The following is an 18,156-nucleotide window of genomic DNA, read 5'->3' as shown; positions in this document are numbered from 1 at the left end:
TTCTTGTGATCATTCTGACCCCACGGGGTGGGATTTTGCGTGGAGCCCCAGATCGAGGGAGATTATCAGTGGTCTTGTATGTCTTCCATTTTCTAATTATTGCTCCCACTGTTGATTTCTTCACTCCAAGCTGGTTGGCTATTGCAGATTCAGTCTTCCCAGCCTGGTACAGGGCTACAATTTTGTTTCTGGTGTCCTTTGACAGCTCTTTGGTCTTCACCATAGTGGAGTTTGGAGTCAGACTGTTTGAGGGTGTGCACAGGTGTCTTTTTATACCGATAACAAGTTTAAACAGGTGCCATTACTACAGGTAATGAGTGGAGGAAAGAGGAGACTCTTAAAGAAGAAGTTACAGGTCTGTGAGAGCCAGAAATCTAGGTTGTTTGTTTCTGACCAAATACTTATTTTCCACCATAATATGCAAAAAAAATGTTAAAAAAAACAGACAATGTGATTTTCTGGATTTTTTTTTCTCAGTTTGTCTCCCATAGTTGAGGTCTACCTATGATGTAAATTACAGACGCCTCTCATCTTTTTAAGTGGTGGAACTTGCACTATTGCTGACTGACTAAATACTTTTTTGCCCCACTGTGTATATATATATATATATATATATATATATATATATATATAGAAAATAAATACAATATATATTAAATATTATAAAAAATTATTATTCCTGTTTTTATTATGTATATTGTGTAATTTGCTTTTTATATATTAATAAAATAATATTGATCTATTATCTTTTTGATGATTTTTTTTTATTTATAACTAATATAAATTGTATATTTTATCAGATATTTTTTGTTATTTCTATTCTATATAGGATATTGTTGTCTACCTTAGGAAATTATTATACATCCCCATAGCAGTAGGTACAAACGATTTCCTGAATTTCTCCATCTTACACCTTAGTAGGATTAGATGGCTGCTGAATGTGCTCTTCTGCTTCAAGAACAGCTGGTATAGTGGGTGTGTATTATTGATCATTATAGCCCTACACTTCTTCTGAATCCTATCCTCCAATACCTCCTCAAGAGTCCAGATGGAGGCCAACAGCCGCTCTTGCCTTCTTGGTAAGTTTGTTGAGCTTATTAGCGTCAGATACTCGCACACTACTGCCCCCCAGCAAATGATAGCAAAAAAAAAGTCGCTTGCCACAACGGACGGGCAGAACATTTCCAGCATTTTACTGCACACATTGAATTACCTGAGCTTCCGAAGAAAGTATAGTCTGCTCACTCCCTTCTTGTAAATCTTTTCTGTATGACACCTCCAATCGAGTTTACTGTCAAAGTGAACCCCCAAATATTTGTAGCTCTCAACAATCTCCACCTCCTGGCCAGCAATAGTGATCGGTAAGTAATCCTCCTTTTTCCTTCTATAACTCACCACCAACTCCTTAGTTTTCTTTACATTTAGTTTTAGACAGTCTGGCACCAATCCACAAAGTCAGAAACCACCCTTCTATATTCCTCCTCCCCCCGGCCCCCCACAATCACTGAGTCATCTGAGAATTTTTGGAGGTGGCATAGAAAGGCAGCTGTATACAATGTGAAGAGGAAGGGCAACAACACTGTACCCTGAGGGGCTCCAACACTGCTCCGTACACTGCCAGATACCACCTCCCCCATCCTTACAAACTGCGACCTGTCCATCAGGTAGTCACTTATCCAGTTCACCATCCCCTCACCTACCTCCATATCAGTCAACTTATTACGTAGTAAGGCGGCTGTTAGGTATTGAAAGCACTTGAGAAGTCAATGAACATGGTGCGCACTACAGATCCATCATTGTCCTAGAATGAATGTACTGTATGTAGCAGAGACATTACAGCATCATCCACCCCCAATCTCTGCTGGTACGCAAACTGTAGGGGGTCAGTAAAAGCCCTCAGCATCGGACACAAGTAGCCGAGTATCATTATCTCCAAGGACTTCATAGCATGTGATGTTAAGGCCACTGGACGAGTCTTGTAGGGAAGTTGGAAACGTGGTCTTAAGGTACCTTCACACATAACGATATTGTTAACGATATCGTTGCTATTTGTGACGTAGCAACGATATCGTTAATGAAATCGTTACGTGTGACAGCGACCAACGATCAGGCCCCTGCTGGGAGATCATTGGTCGCTGAATAAAGTCCAGAACTTTATTTCGTCGCTGGACTCCTGCTGACATCGCTGGATCGGCGTGTGTGACACCGATCCAGCGATGTCTTCACTGGTAACCAGGGTAAACATCGGGTAACTAAGCGCAGGGCCGCGCTTAGTAACCCGATGTTTACCCTGGATACCATGCTAAAAGTAAAAAAAAACAAACACTACATACTTACCTACAGCCGTCTGTCCTCCAGCGCTGTGCTCTGCTCTCATCCTGTACTGGCTGTGAGCCGGAAAGCAGAGCGGTGACGTCACCGCTCTGCTTTCCGGCTCACAGACAGTACAGGAGGAGAGCAGAGAAGCAGAGCGCAGCGCTGGAAGACAGACGGCTGTAGGTAAGTATCTAGTGTTTGTTTTTTTTTACTTTTAGGATGGTATCCAGGGTAAACATCGGGTTACTAAGCGCGGCCCTGCGCTTAGTTACCCGATATTTACCCTGGTTACCAGCATCGTTGGTCGCTGGAGAGCGGTCTGTGTGACAGCTCTCCAGCGACGCTGCAGCGATCCGGATCGTTGTCGGTATCGCTGCAGCGTCGCTTAATGTGAAGGGGCCTTTAGGAACCGGCGCCAGGCAGGTGGTCTTCCACAGTTCTGGTACGCCTTGTGATTGAAGGCTCCAGTTAAACCGGTTGCTGGAAGACAGTACACAGTTGGTTTGCCCACGCTCTGAGGACACGTGGACTGAGGTCATTGGGCCCAGCTGCTTGGCCACTAACAAGTCTACTAAACTGTTTTTTCACATTGCTTTGGGAGACCGTGAAAGCAGGCAGTTTATCCCCTAATGTCAATGCTGCCGATCGCTTCCCAGTTCCATCCCCCATTCCTAATGACGCTGTGCTTGTGTTGGTGAATCTGTTGAAAAACTCATTCATTTCATTAGCCAAGGGCAGATCCACTTTCCCACGCTCCGGCTTTGCCTTAAACGCAGTTAGCCGTTTCATGCCAGACCACAGCTCCATGGATTTGTTGTGTGACAATTTATTTTCTAATTTAATTCTAATGTTAATATATATGGGGCTCATTATACTGTATGGAAAATTATATGGGTCCATTATTCTGTATGGAGCATTATATGAGGCTCATTATTCTGTATGGATGACTATATGGTGCCCATAATACTGTATAGAGGACTATACTGTCTGGTTTCTGAGCCATTGTAGAATTTACAATAGATATCACTCATGTAATGTAAGAAGTGAAATCTTTAGCATTGTTCTTTAACACAAACGCACAGATACAGCATAGAAATATAGGTAAAGGGGCCCACTGGGACTCTTTCGCTCAGGGCCCACGAAAACCTGGAGCCAGCCCTGCATCTGGGGCTGGTTTCTAGCCTGATATAATCCAGTTAATGAACCGGATTTATATCTGAAGAGGAACTAGTGGCAGTCCTACTGGGCTTTCAGAGCTGTTTCACTGATGCTAGTGAAAGGGGCCTTACGGTTGTGAGCGAGTGTGGTGCCACATAATCAGCTGTGTGAGCCACCTCTCACTGTCTACCTGGGCCTGTAAGGACAGAGAGGGTCTATGTAAAACTGTGAAAAGCTGACCTTACGTGTCCCCAGGGGGCGCTCAACGTCATGCTGGTGCAAGTGCGGAAACCATACCACGTGATCCCACCAACGTAATAGTTTATGTCTGGCGGGGTGGCAAGGTATGGGTTCGTCATGTAATGGCAGCAGTGGGATTCTGCGTGATCGCTCTGGTGCCAATCTTTCACTATAACTTTGCTAGCTTGATTTCTTTTTTACATTTCCTATTAAGATCTTTATATTCCTGAAATGCTATTTCTGTATTCTTGTCCTTCAAGATTTTGATTGCCCTTTGTTTTTGTCTTACTAAACTTTGTACGGTTTAATTTATCCATACTGATTTCTTTTTATTTTTGGACATTTTATTACTAGAGGGTATAAGTTTTCTACAGGATTCTAATAGTATATCCTTAAACATGCCCCATTTATGGTGAGTTTGCCCAATTAACATGATATGGTCTGAGTTTACACGATTAAGCTCTTCACGTAATTTGTTGAAATCAGCTTTCCTAAAATTCCAGGTTTTTGCATTTCCTCTTTAAAAAGTTTTATTGAATATTACATTTAAACTTACCAAATTATGGCCATTGCTGCCCAAATGCTCCCTGAGATCTGAGATTGTATCTGGTCTATTTGAGACCACCAGATCCAGCAAATTATCTCCCCTTGATGAGGGGGTGTGTTGGAGAAAGACACTTCTGATTAATTATGAGGTGCACGCCTCTTAACCCCTTTCTGACCTCGGATGGGATAGTACGTCCGAGGGCAGAACCCCCGCTTTGATGCGGGCTCCAGCGGTGAGCTCGCATCAAAGCTGGGACATGTCAGCTGTTTTGAACAGCTGACATGTGCCCGCAATAGCGGCGGCTGAAAGCGCGATTCACCCACCGCTATTAACTCTTTAAATGCCGCTGTCAAACGCTGACAGCGGCATTTAATCGGCGCTTCCGGTCGGAAATGAGCGCATCGCTGACCCCCGATCACATGTTCGGGGGTCAGCGATGCTTTTGCATTGTAACCATAGAGGTCCTTGAGACCTCTATGGTTACTGTTCCCGGCTAGCTGTGAGCGCCACCCTGTGGTCGGCGCTCATAGCACCTGCAATTCAGCTACATAGCAGTGATCTGATGATCGCTGCTATGGAGCAGAGCCGATCGAGTTGTGCCAGCTTCTAGCCTCCCATGGGGGTTATTGAAGCATAACAAAAGTAAAAAAAAAAAAAAAAAAAGTGAAAAAAAAAATAAAAAAAATAAATATAAAAGTTTAAATCACCCCCCTTTCGCCCCATTCAAAATAAATCAATAAAAAAAAATCAAACCTACACATATTTGGTATCGCTGCGTTCAGAATCGCCCGAAAAAAAAAGTATTAACCTGATCACTAAACGGCGTAGCGAGAAAAAAATTTGAAACGCCAGAATTACGTTTTTTTGGTCACCGCGACATTGCATTAAAATGCAATAACGGGCGATCAAAAGAATGTATCTGCACCAAAATGGTATCATTAAAAACGCCAGCTCAGCACGCAAAAAATAAGCCCTCACCCAACCCAAGATAATGAAAAATGGAGATGCTACAGGTATCGGAAAATGGCGCAATTTCCTTTTTTTTAGCAAAGTTTTTAATTTTTTTTTACCACTTCGATAAAAGAGAACCTAGTCATGTTAGGTGTCTATGAACTCGTAATGATCTAGAGAATCATACTATCAGGTCAGTTTTAGCATTTAAGGAACCTAGTAAAAAAGCCAAACAAAAAACCAGTGTGGGATTGCACTTTTTTTTTGCAATTTCACCGCGCTTGGAATTTTTTTCCCATTTTCTAGTACACGACATGCTAAAACCAATGATGTCGTTCAAAAGTGCAACTTGTTTTGCAAAAAATAAGCCCTCACATGGCCATATTGACGGAAAAATAAAAAAGTTATGGCTCTGGGAAGGAGGGGAGCGAAAAACGGACATGGAAAAACGGAAAATCCCAAGGTCATGAAGGGGTTAATCAGAAGTGTGTTGACAAGTGGCATGCGCCTCACCACAAATCTTTTTCAACTTGGGGGACTTTCTGGTGCAAGGAACACCATGGCTCATATTTACTTAATCTGTGGCATGACAGCTCTGTCCCACCCTAGCTAAACCCATGTTTGGAGGATCTGGGAAAAACTGGTATGAAAATACTAAAAGCCACTTATTTAGGCAAATTGCCACTAATTTAGCAAATTTTCAAAGCATTCTGGTGAAATTTATTTGATGAATTGTGAATTGAGGTTTGTGTGTCCAAATCTTGTCAAATTTGCTGTTATCAGTAAACCATATTCGAGGTGACTAGCAGAGGTTTCCACCCTTTATTACAGTTTAATGCTAGGCATGATGTCTTTTTACATCAACTAAAGGTACCGTCACACTGAACGATATCGCTAGCGATCCATGACGTTGCAGCGTCCTCGCTAGCGATATCGTTGAGTCTGACACGCAGCAGCGATCAGGATCCTGCTGTGCCATCGTTGGTCGGAGCAGAAAGTCCAGAACTTTATTTTGTCGCTGGACTCCCGCAGACATCGCTGAATCGGCGTGTGTGACGCCGATTCAGCGATGTCTTCACACAGCGACGCTGCAGCGATCAGGATCGTTGTCTAGATCGCTGCAGCATCGTTAAATGTGACGGTACCTTAAGGAACTTGCCCCTCAGACCATGTGGGGTCATCACAACAGAGACCCTAATCACAGGACAATAAAACATTCCTTATCTAAGAATTGGCCCAATATTTATGGACGTAACTGTTTATCACCCATGGTAATTCTGCTTCATGTCACCTGGCTTATCCATGGTTTTTTTCCCCGTTTTTTTTTTTTCTATACTATGTTGTGCATAAATATGTGATTCTTCAGAAGTTGTTTTAGTCTTTGCCTGATGAAGAGACGTATGTAGTCTCGAAAGCTTGCAATTTGTTACCATCTTTTCAGTTAGCCATTAAAAGGTATCAACCACTGAGGACTCTCAATTCTAAATATTTTTCTATCTACTGGCTAACACGGTACCAAGATATATTTCTTTCCTGTATCAGGCATGATATGATTATGAATGATACTTAGATCTTGGTCCTCATCGTTATGAGCTTCTTATGGTTCATAAAATATTCTGAATATAAGAGTTTGTGTACTCTTTATTCTGTGACGATATTATTCATACCTTTCCGTTGCTTTGTTCCAATTAAAATGTCCAAAACCATGTGATCTCGGTTACAGCGGAAAGATCAATTTCAGATAAAGAAATCATAACAGCCATAAAAAACAACAACAACAAAGACCCAAACAAATGGAATTTGTTTCTATTCAAATAGTTTTTTTTTCCTTGGTTTTTATTTTACATACATTTTGCATCCTCTAATAAGACACAATACAAAAGAATTCTGTATAACTTAGACAACATAATCAATAAGACACCGAAAAAAAAAAAAACCTCTGCAATGTACACCTTGCATATAGGTGCTACAGAGTTAATAGTCTGAAATAAGATACACACTAATCAGGGGCAGAAACTGGCTCCACATCTGGTCAGGAGAGATTTAAAAAAAAATTAAATAAAAGTGCCCCTCCCAAGTTCTTGGGGTGGATGTCTTGAAAATGGGACTCTCTGCCAGAGGGAGATGACAACACACTGTATCCAACTCCCACGGACACACATATTCCCTTTTACTGTAGTGCTCACACTCTATTCAGAAGACAAAGCAATGACCACTTGTGCTCCATGGCCATGGACGGCTCTGCGTGATTTGGATGTGCAGGTTGGGTCAGACACGGCTTTAGAGTCACCTTGTAGGTAACGATCATTAGAAAATCAGATTGATCTCCTCCAAGATCTGTAGTGTTCTATTATTTTTTCAGAACAAAACCTTTTATCTTGGGAGTCCCATGTTGAGCATGATATGAAAAGTCAAATTCCTTCATAGCCGAGAGATTCCTAGCTGTTTTTGAGATGCCATTGTATGAACATCTAAGAGGCCCCCTCCTTTTATAAAGAATGGTTTTCTTCAGCTTACAGTATTTGGTCACTGATATGTTATAGCATGCAGTGTATAATATATTCCTCTTCCTGCTCAAGGGCGTGATTCTACAACAATATATCCAGGAGACATGATGGCTTCCAAGGAAGCCACCTTCAGATGGCACAAAATCATACAAAACAAAATAAACCAAACATAAATCACGCATCTCCCATAATTCTACAAATGCAACAAACACATGTGAAACTGCCTGACAATGGAGATAACATGGAGATCTGGGGGTCAAGTTGTGTAGAGCAAATCTACAAACTGGGACATAGACTGCTATTGACTAGATCACTATATGACTATGAACCCCCCCACCTCAACAGTTTTCCAACCCAAGCCTTCTTCCAATCTAAAGTTGTCAAAAGATGTAAAACATTTCACTAGTTTCCATTCTCTCATGAACTGTTACAGTAGGCAGGACTGGGTAAGCATCTGTAAAACCCCTCTGGTGCCATCTATCTGTGGTGGTGGGGGATCAGACAGGAAAACTCAACTTGAATCCTTTTTTTTAACCTTAGGGCAGATATCTTCTGCATAGATATCTGCCCTAAGTAAATCAGCTGAGTCTATTGTCCATGGCCCACTTAAGAATGGGAATGGAAAGTACAGAACTAATCTATGGAAACTGTCAAAATCCTGCAGAAACTTGGATGTGTGAATATTGCTTCAGAGAGAACCTCAGATCAGTAGAGTGTTCTGCAGTGGACACTACTCGCCGCTCTTCAGTAAGTAGTGGCTTCTAGACATTCTCCTCCAAGTTACAGCCCATTTTATACGACACACTATGCTGTATATCTTTTGCGGTTGATGATTCTGTGTGAGCTATGTTTACATGGAGTTTTTGAGAAACATTTTGGAGCAAATCTTCCCCAAAATGCTCCTCAAAAAATGTCTTAAAAAAATGCTTCCTTTTTATTTCTATGGGAAATCCACTTTGTAGTTCAAATGGGGAATTTTTTGAGCTTTTGTTTTCCTGAAGAGGCATTAGAAATGCACGTGACTCCTTTGATGCGAATCCTGAAGGAAACCACTCCAAATGAGTCACTGCCAAAATCAAATGTTTAAGGAAAACATTGTTCCAAATTATTTCAAAACCACTTCAAGAAAAGAAAAACTCAAAAAACTACCCAAAAAGAAGCATGACATAAAGGGGTTTCTACTAGAAATTCTTGGTTTTTGAATTCCTCAAAAACCTCCAAGTGAACATAGCCTTAAACTTGTTTTCTATCTTGCGCTACTCTTAGGTTAGTGCTGGCTATATTCAGCCTGTCTCTACGGACTGATCATAAGTTGGGCATTTCTAACTCGAGTGCTTGTTGGGGGACACTAAGATTTTCCAACATGTGGGCAATTCTCCATGCAATAACCATGATCGTTGTCTTTTTACACTGCTGTTCTACTGCCAGTAGGATTTGGGATGTCTTGCAGGTTCTCCTTTTAGGAGGCTAAGGATGGGCAGATATTCCAACATCCATTGTTTAGATATTTGGTTCCAAATATCTCAGAAATGTATGAAGACTAGAATAAAGAGATCCTCCAACCGCAGGTAAACACACTTTGCAATGAATAATTTCCTTTGGCAATAAGGTTTAATCCGGCATGTAGATTTAGTGGCATCAAATATTTTTTCAAAAACGTTTTGTGTTTTCATCATATTTTATGATGCAGCATCCCAGTGAGAAAAATCACAAAACTGGGAAACAGTACTGATCTTCACCGTAATATAGGGATGATGGGTGTTATATGTATACTAGTGCAAGGGGAGCTGTCGCTGGCAGCAACTAAATAGGTGACGAAATATAGTAAGTTCCTATGAGAAACGCCTTACTTTTGTCTGCTAGTACATGAGATCACATATCTGCCTGTAAAATTACACAATTTCGCAAAGATAACCAATCATTCTGCGTAATTGATTGAAGTTTTTCCGATTTATCAGGAACATTTAAATATAAAGATTAGATGGCTGAGTGTTTTTTCTTTTTTCCTTTCCACAATAACAATATATACGAAAGCTCATAATGAAAGATTAACTTTAATTACATTAATAGTGGTATTAAATGGGGTAATTCACGGACATTTAAGGCCCCATACACATGAGATTGTTTAGCTGGCTGTCACTCTGTTGGGAACGACTGTGTTTTCCAGTCAGAAATCTCTGGTGGAGACTTAACTCAGAGAAGAAAAGGACTGGCAATCAAAAATCAGGCATGCCAGATCATGAGCTTTCCCGCGATTCAATTGTATGAGGCTCCCATACATAAGACATTTTGGAGGGTTATTACAACATTAGTCTGATCTGTAATGGGGGCTTTAAAGAGACACACTATTGATGAATGCAATCAGTTGTTCGATTTTATCAGCCATTCCAGGCTAGGGGGGAAGTCTCCTACCACAATGGTCACTCCTAGCTCACATTCATCCACTTTTAAGAAGCTCCCGATATTTGTGCATGATAGTGGGAGCACTTTTATGAATGAATGCCACTACTCCATTTCTTCAACTATCTTCCATTAAATGTCATTGTGTGGGTCTAACGTAAAATCTCATAATCCCCACAATGAACGAATCATGTGGTGCCAAGATAGTAAATTACTACATCTCTTCAGATGAGGCCAAACTTAGCGGGTGAAATAAAGACTGTAGGTTTTAATTGTGGCAAGGTTCCTAAATTTGGCTTTAGGAGTTAATTTGGATTTCTTTGGCTTTAGCTCTGTGCGTCTCATGGTCCTGCTTCTTCTTTGATCAGGCACTATATAGGTACCTGAATCGGGCTGTGTGGCGTCTCTTTATGAAGCTTCAGGTCAATAGTGGGGCTATGACAGAATAGCAGAAAGGAATGTGTTATTGATGGGGGATTGAGATGAGCAGGCGTGTTCAGATAACGTGTTATCCGAGTATCTCGAGCGTGCTTGAGTAATATGTTCGAATCCCCGCGGCTGTTAGACAGTCGAAACATATGCAGGGGGGTGGGGGTGCCTGTTTGTTAGGCAATCCCCACATGTTGCAGCCGTCTAACAGCCACAAGACATGCAGCCGCGGGGATGCGAACATATTACTCAAGGACGCTCGAGATACTCGGATAACACCCGAGGATGCTTGGATAACAAGATACCCGAGCACGCTCTAATGGGGTCCGAGTGGTCAGACATCATGATCGGATATGGATGGCTTATCCTAGCGACCCCCCTCTGTGGGTTTTGTCCAATGTTTACTCCTATTAAGCAGATGTAATGCTGGCAGTGCAATCCTATAATATTATATAGCGGTCCAGTATAAATTGCACTGCAGGGTATGACTTCTACAGTGCGTGTTCTTCATCCGGAGATCTCCATGAAAACATGTTCCATAGTGCAGTAAGTACTTCTAATTAGAGCCATTTAAGTAAGCCTTTAAGGAAAAAAAATAAATGCACTCAACCATGTAACCATTTCACTTATGAGGTTTCTGCTTTTTATGTCGCTCAGCGATGTGACCCAGATGTACTGAAACAATTGGTGCAATGTGTGTGTTTTAGGAACGGAGCCACGGGACCCAGGCCACACCACAATTCAGGTGGCTAGCGCATTGTTCTGTTAAATTATTTTACAAATTAAATAATAATAAAAAAAACAAGATTTCCTAGAAAAATCAGATCTCACAATGCATAATGTATCCAACGTCAAATTAAAAAAAAACAGCTGATCTAAACGCACCCTTCAGAATCTTTTACAGAATTTTTGTTCCTATATTTTTTTGTGGGGTTACAGTTAGAGGGAACAGAGGCTTTACAGCGCAGCAAGATTATGACAAGGAGTCTGAAGATGGGGCCCAGAATGTCTCTCCTAATATGATTCTTGTAAGAATATTGCAATCACATCCCTGTAATCAGCAGAGCGTGGAGAGAGCTTCCTCCTCAGCTAATATGCTCCCTTCTACATGATGAGTAATCATGTCCTATTAAACAGCGGTGCAGGCTGAGGGAACTCAACTATACAAGTGTAATGAAGCCAGCATTCTCTGAGGACAGATTAGCTCCAAGTGATTTGACACATAGCATCATTGGAGCCTCAAACCTGACAAACTCCGTGCCTGCGTGTGATTTATGTGGAGCAGTGCTTGTCAGATGAGAGCAGAGCCTAAGTGTTCTGCTGGGGTAGAGGTGAAATGTGCACATAACTGACAGCTCTCTGCCTCCCGTCCTCGGCTTTTTTTCTTCTTCCTGCCTCTGAAATGCTAGTGGAGGCTAAGTCTGTTCTCCCCCTTGTTCGGCACTCAGCGCTCTTCTGCCTCCCATGTCATTCCCGGCTCCTCCCCGTGCGGTGCAAGGGGCGAGCGGTGCTCGAGTCTGTCTCCTTTTCACATGATCATTTTAGATTAGGGTGGGCATCAGTCCTCCACCTCCTGCGTTACTGTTGTTGTTGCGATTGTTTTTCCGGGAGAGGTTCGGTGTAGCCATGAGCACAAATTGTTCATCAGGGCAGCCATACTGGAGCAGAAGATCCCGCACCTCTGGGGTAACAGCTTGTTTGGCGTATGCTAAAGCTGTGTTTCCATGGAAGTCCCGTGCCATCACGTCAACGCCGTACTGAAAGAAAAACCAGACAAACTTGTTATATAGATCACATAGATTCGCAGATACATTATTCTCAAATTTAATGTCAATTATTAAGTTCCGGGGTCTCTACAAACCCCAGAGCATAATAAACGCAAGATGTAAAAAAAAAAAAAAAAAAAAAATACTTATACTCAACTCTCCGGCCCATCCACTTATCACCATCATCTTTCCGGTCTTCTGTGCATCATCTTATTATCACCACCAGCACGGAAATCCTCAGGCGGATTCTATGCAAACACCTGAAAAGTCACAATGTCATGATGTGCACCATGACCTTGCATGTGCATGAGCAGAACCGCCCAGGACCTTATCAGAACCAGAACTCCCGGCCTAGCGTGAGAGGCCTGGGGATTTCATCACTCGCTGTGGCGATCAGCAGATATGACAAGGACCGGACTGGTGACTGTAGAGTAGGGGGGCTGAAGAGGTGAGCAGGAAGGCAAGCAGAAGTATTCTTATTTTCCCAACCTTTCGCTGGCCCTTTACAGTTCAGAAAAATTGCAATTTTGCTGAATTAGCAAAGAAGTGAATTACAAAAAAAATCTTGCATTTTGACGAATTCAGATTTTTAATTTTTTTTTTAAGTAGAATTAAATTCAACTAGAATAGGTTTGCTCACTCCTGCTACATAGGTATACTGTACATACACTAAAGCAGAACTGACTGGGTGCATTTACCAGCAAATCAACTGTACTACCCACCTCCCTTTTGATACATACAGTGTGGAAAAGAAATATTTGATACACTGCAGATTTTGCCAGTTTTCCCACCTACAAAGAATAGAGAGGTCTGTAATTTTTATTGTAGGTACACTTCACCTGTAAGAGACAATCTAAAAATAAAAACCAGAAAAAAATCACATTTTATGATATTTAAAAAATTAAACTGACTCGTATTGCATAAAATAAGTATTTGATAACCTACGAACCAGCAAGGATTCTGGCTCTAACAGACCTGTTAGTTTTTCTATAAGAAGCCCTCCTACTCTGCACTCATTACCTGTATTAATTGCACCTGTTTGAGCTCATTACCTGTATAAAAGACACCTGTCCACACACTCAATCACACTCCAACCTCTCCACCATGGCCAAGAGCAAAGAGTGGTCTAAGGACACCATGGACAAAATTGTAGACCCGCAAAAGGCTTGGATGGGCTACATAACAATAGGAAGCAGCTTGGTGAGAAGGCAACAACTGTTGGCACAATTATTAGAAAATGGAAGAAATACAAGATGACTGTCAATCTTCCACAGTCTGGGGCTCCATGCAAGATCTTGCCTGGTGGGGTAAGGATGATTCTGAGAACCAAGAACTACAGAGGAGGACCTGGTAAATGACCTGAAGAGAACTGGGACCACAGTCTCAAACATTACTGTTAGTGACACACTACGCAGTCATGGATTAAAATGCTGCAGGGCACGCAATGTCCCCCTGCTCACATCAGCAAATGTCCAATTTGAAGTTCGCCAATGACCATCTGGATGATTCATAGGAGGAATGGGAGAAGGTCATGTGGTAAAATGTGACCAAAATAGAACTTTTTGGTCTAAATTGCACTCGCCTTATTTGGAGGAAGAAGAAGGAAGAGGACAACCCCAAGAACAACGTCCCAACAGTGAAGCATGGTGGGGGAAACATCAATTTGGGTGTGTTTTTCTGCAAAGGGGACAGGACAAATGCACCGTACTGAAGGTAGGATGGATGGGGTCATGTATCACAAGATTTTACACAACAATCTCCTTCCCTCAATAAGAACACTGAAGATGGGTCATGGCTGGGTCTTCCAGCAAGACTATGACCCGAAACACAGCCATTACAACTAAGTAGTGGCTCTGTAAGAAGCATTTCAAGGTCCTGGAGTGGCTGAGCCAGTCTCCAAACATGAACCCAATAGAAAATCTTTGGAGGGAGCTGAAACTCATTGTTGCTCAGCGACAGCCCTTATCTATATGAAGTGGGCCAAAATCCCTGCTGCAGTGTGTGCAAACTTGGTGAAGAGCTACAGGAAATGTCTGACCTCTGTAGTTGCAAACAAAGGTTTCTGTACCAAAGATTAAGTTCTGTTTTGCTATTGTATCAAATACTTATTTCATGCAATAAAATGCAATTTAATTATTTAAAGATCACACAATGCAATTTTCTGGCTTTCATTTTTAGATTCTGTCTCTCACAGTTAAAGTGTACCTACGCTAAAAATTAGAGCTCTCATTATTTGTAGGTGGGAAAACATGCAAAATCGGCAGAGTATCAAATACTTATTTTCCTCACTGTACTTGCAAATAAAACACCACTCAGCAAAAATGTTGGATTTCAGCACGGAGAGCTGAGCTCCTTTCACGATACACATTTAACCGCTTTGAGCCTCAGCAGATCCCCGCCATGGCCGAGTTGTATGAACTCATCATGGTCGACACACTATTTTGTCCAAATGACAGCACTGACAACGTGCGCAGTGTGATCCAGTGGAAGAAGAAAGCAAATTTTAAAGGTAATGATATTGCAGGCATGTTTATTTGGTAGCGCTTTAGGAGGTATCAATATTGTGTGCACATCCAAGATCTTGACCTATACACAACACAGCGCCCTACTCAATGGTAACATACTTAGGGTTAAAAAAGGCAGATCCTCTTTTGTAATCCTGGACAACTTCTTCAATGTAACTGGAAGATACAACCATACTTGGGCTTTATACGTGCTTATTTTAGAATAGCCAGAAAAAAATTTCACTCCGCAGGCATCTGAAAGACCAGTCAGATGGCTCATTGGAAAAAGTAAGATGTGATCTGGCTGATTTCTATGGGCATCATCTCCACTTACTGTAAAGTTCATGATGTTTGGCCTTTCTTGCGTTACATACAAGTCATCGGCATATCTAATGCTAGCTCCACACATAACTGAGACATCACAGTCACACTTGGTTATTCAACATGACCACTTTCTATACCCAGGTCAACACACAATATCTGTTACCCAACTGGCCTGGCACCGCAATACAAAGCCCAAGCCATCGTCAAAGCCCTGAATTTGGGCTGTCACTTGGCAGCAACCTCTCTCTTGTGATGTGCCTGATCAGCTGAACAAGCAGAATCTGTCCACGGCACAGTAGGGCCACCTGTCTATGACTAAGCTGCCAAACATGTCGGCGACACAGACCCATAGATGTGTCTCCAGTACTCACCCATATAAGCAGCTGCACCAGTACCACATTTCCCTTGCGACAAGCTAGATGCAAGGCCGTGCGTCTGTCTCCCTCTCCGCAGGTTTCATTCACTTCTTCCCGGGAGCCATGTGCAAGAAGTAGGATTACTGTCCTTAAGTCCTCTTCTGCTGTAGCCCTCAGTAACTGCTGCCCTAGGGGCAAATCTCGACAGGGCAAGGGTGCTAAGAAAAGTTTCTGCTCATATTTTGCACGAATCCAACGTTCCTTCTCTTCCCTGGTGAAAAGCAAAAGGAAAGGTAAATTCCCAAGACGTAGACATTTATATTAATAGTGTAGGGAAGTGATGACGTATCCGTAGATCAAGCAAACTATTATTCACGTGCAGAAAATGCCCCCGTATGGAAATGCCGCCAATTACGGATTGTAAATTGATATTTTTAGGGTTACGTTGCACATAATAGACATCGGATATGAATCTGTGGATATGAACAAATAATTCTATTCAGAATATACAGTAGATAACACACAAATCACATGAAGTGTAGTATGTAATAGGCCATTATTCATATAGCGGTGACATTGGGTCTCAAGGTGGGTTCGCAATGTGAAGTCGCCATCGCAAGCATAGAAGCTTTTCTAAAGCACACGATCCACCAGTAGGAAACATGTCCACAGCGGTGATTTCACTTTCCACCATATTCACAGATATAGTGGCACATGAAGAGGTCTACAACATAAAGACTGCTGGACTACATTTCCCAGAATGCTGTGAGCCAGATAGGGGCAAATCCCCTGATGTGGGTGATCCCCTCCAGAGGGGGCCCCAGAGTCAGGACCCCAGAGTCAGGACCCCAGAGTCAGGACCCCTGGCTGTGTTTACACTGTTGGAGGTAATCTAGTGTCAGGTTAGCTTTAATCCCCTCTAATCCCCCTGTGTAAACAGCTTCTCTATGAAGTAAATCTGGATGATCTTTACATGGTTTCCTGTACATGCGGAGCGACCCTGCAGCGACCCCACATCTCCCCTGGCGAGGAATCACAAGGAGCTGTCAGCCCATCACACAGGGGCTGGGGATCCATTACAGGTGGGTGGGCAGCGATCAACACCATCAAAGCACTTCTGCTCTGTGATTAGGACTTTACCTGCCAGAGGTAAATGGGGCTGCACATGGAGCTAATCGTTGGTCATTAGCCACTGAATGGCACAGGTAGGCCAGCGGATACATTGTAAAGAAGACTATCTGATTTACAGGGGGAAAAAATGAACAAAACAGACCTTGGGACAATGAAACGTGAACCCCCCCCAGGCAAGAGAGAACCAGTTTGTGTCCTGCCCAGTAATGAGGAGTGGCAGCGTCTAACAGGGCAGGGGGCATATAATGATGCAAGGACAGGTGGAAATTGGGTTTCTGGGATTAGACAAACGTGGCTACCTTTGTTTAAAAAAAGAAAAAACAGCGCCACACCTGTCCACAGGCTATATGTAGTACTGCAGCTGAGGAGAATAGTTGCAACTCTACACACAACAAATGGACAAGTGTGGTGTTGAATTTGGAAAAACAAAGCCATCATTTTCTAAGGTACCAGGGCCGCGCTTAGTAACCCGATGTTTACCCTGGTTACCAGCGTATAAGTAAAAAAAACAAACACTACATACTTACCTACCGCTGTCTGTCCCTGGCGCTGTGCTTCTCTACACTCCTCCTGCACTGGCTGTGAGCGTCGGTCAGCTGGAAAGCAGAGCGGTGACGTCACCGCTCTGCTTTCCGGCCGCTGTGCTCACAGCCAGTGCAGGAGGAGTGTAGAGAAGCACAGCGCCGGTGACAGACAGCGGTAGGCAAGTATGTAGTGTTTGTTTTTTTTACTTTTACGCTGGTAACCAGGGTAAACATCGGGTTACTAAGCGCGGCCCTGCGCTTAGTTACCCGATGTTTACCCTGGTTACCAGTGAAGACATCGCTGGATCGGTGTCACACACGCCGATCCAGCGATGTCTGCAGGGAGTCCAGCGAAGAAATAAAGTTCTGGACTTTCCTCAGCGACCAACGATCTCCCAGCAGGGGCCTGATCGTTGGTCGCTGTCACACAGAACGATTTCCTTAACGATATCGTTGCTACGTCACAAAAGCAACGATATCGTTATGTGTGAAGGTACCTTAATCCACAAGCAGACAAATAGAAAAAAAAAGCTCCACAACACTGGAACCACACAACAGATTTATAGACAGGAACACTCGGGGGAGCAAATCTGATCAGATCCAATGGATCTGAGCTTAAAGCAAAAGCGGTAGACAAGATCGCTTCATATAAAATCACAAGAAGAACTATTCTTCACTTCTAGATGTAGCGCTGCCAATTTGTTCTGTAACACTTTGGGCAGCACTGTGAGAGGTGTCCGATAATCCTGCAGTTTTATGGAAGAGACAGTGTGAACTCAAGAACTAAAGTACACATATGGTGGTCGCTGATACTGGGTATAAAAGCAATTGTAGAACACGTCACCCCTTAGGAGCGCAGGTACAGATGTCACCTGTTACTGGCACAGGCGGGGGTCCTAGCTGCAAGGAATTTGCTTACAGCAAAGGAGAACAGGGAGGAAGAGGAGTCGGAAGAGAAGCTGGAAACAATGTGAGGGGGAAACGCTCTCTGCAGGGGGACAGC

The 18,156-nt window shown here is 42.7% G+C and overlaps 1 protein-coding gene across 6 annotated transcripts in view; it reads right to left on the bottom strand.

The window, feature by feature from the left end:
* Positions 1 to 7,011: 7,011 nt before the first annotated feature.
* Positions 7,012 to 18,156, bottom strand: part of AGAP1 (ArfGAP with GTPase domain, ankyrin repeat and PH domain 1) — a 484,860-nt gene continuing 473,715 nt past the window's right edge. For all 6 annotated transcript variants that reach the window (XM_069733319.1, XM_069733321.1, XM_069733320.1 and 3 more), the window contains 2 exons: positions 15,514 to 15,769; positions 7,012 to 12,305 (listed from right to left, as the gene is read on the bottom strand). In XM_069733319.1, coding sequence (XP_069589420.1) covers positions 12,090 to 12,305; positions 15,514 to 15,769 — 472 coding nt within the window. In that variant the 3' untranslated portion in view covers positions 7,012 to 12,089. The remainder of the gene's footprint in view (positions 12,306 to 15,513; positions 15,770 to 18,156) is intronic.

This window comes from Ranitomeya imitator, chromosome 7 (genome assembly GCF_032444005.1).
Source record: "Ranitomeya imitator isolate aRanImi1 chromosome 7, aRanImi1.pri, whole genome shotgun sequence".
Taxonomy (NCBI): Eukaryota; Metazoa; Chordata; class Amphibia; order Anura; family Dendrobatidae; genus Ranitomeya; species Ranitomeya imitator.
The sequence above is the reverse complement of the archived record's forward strand: the minus strand, read 5'-3'. Positions and strand labels throughout refer to the sequence as shown.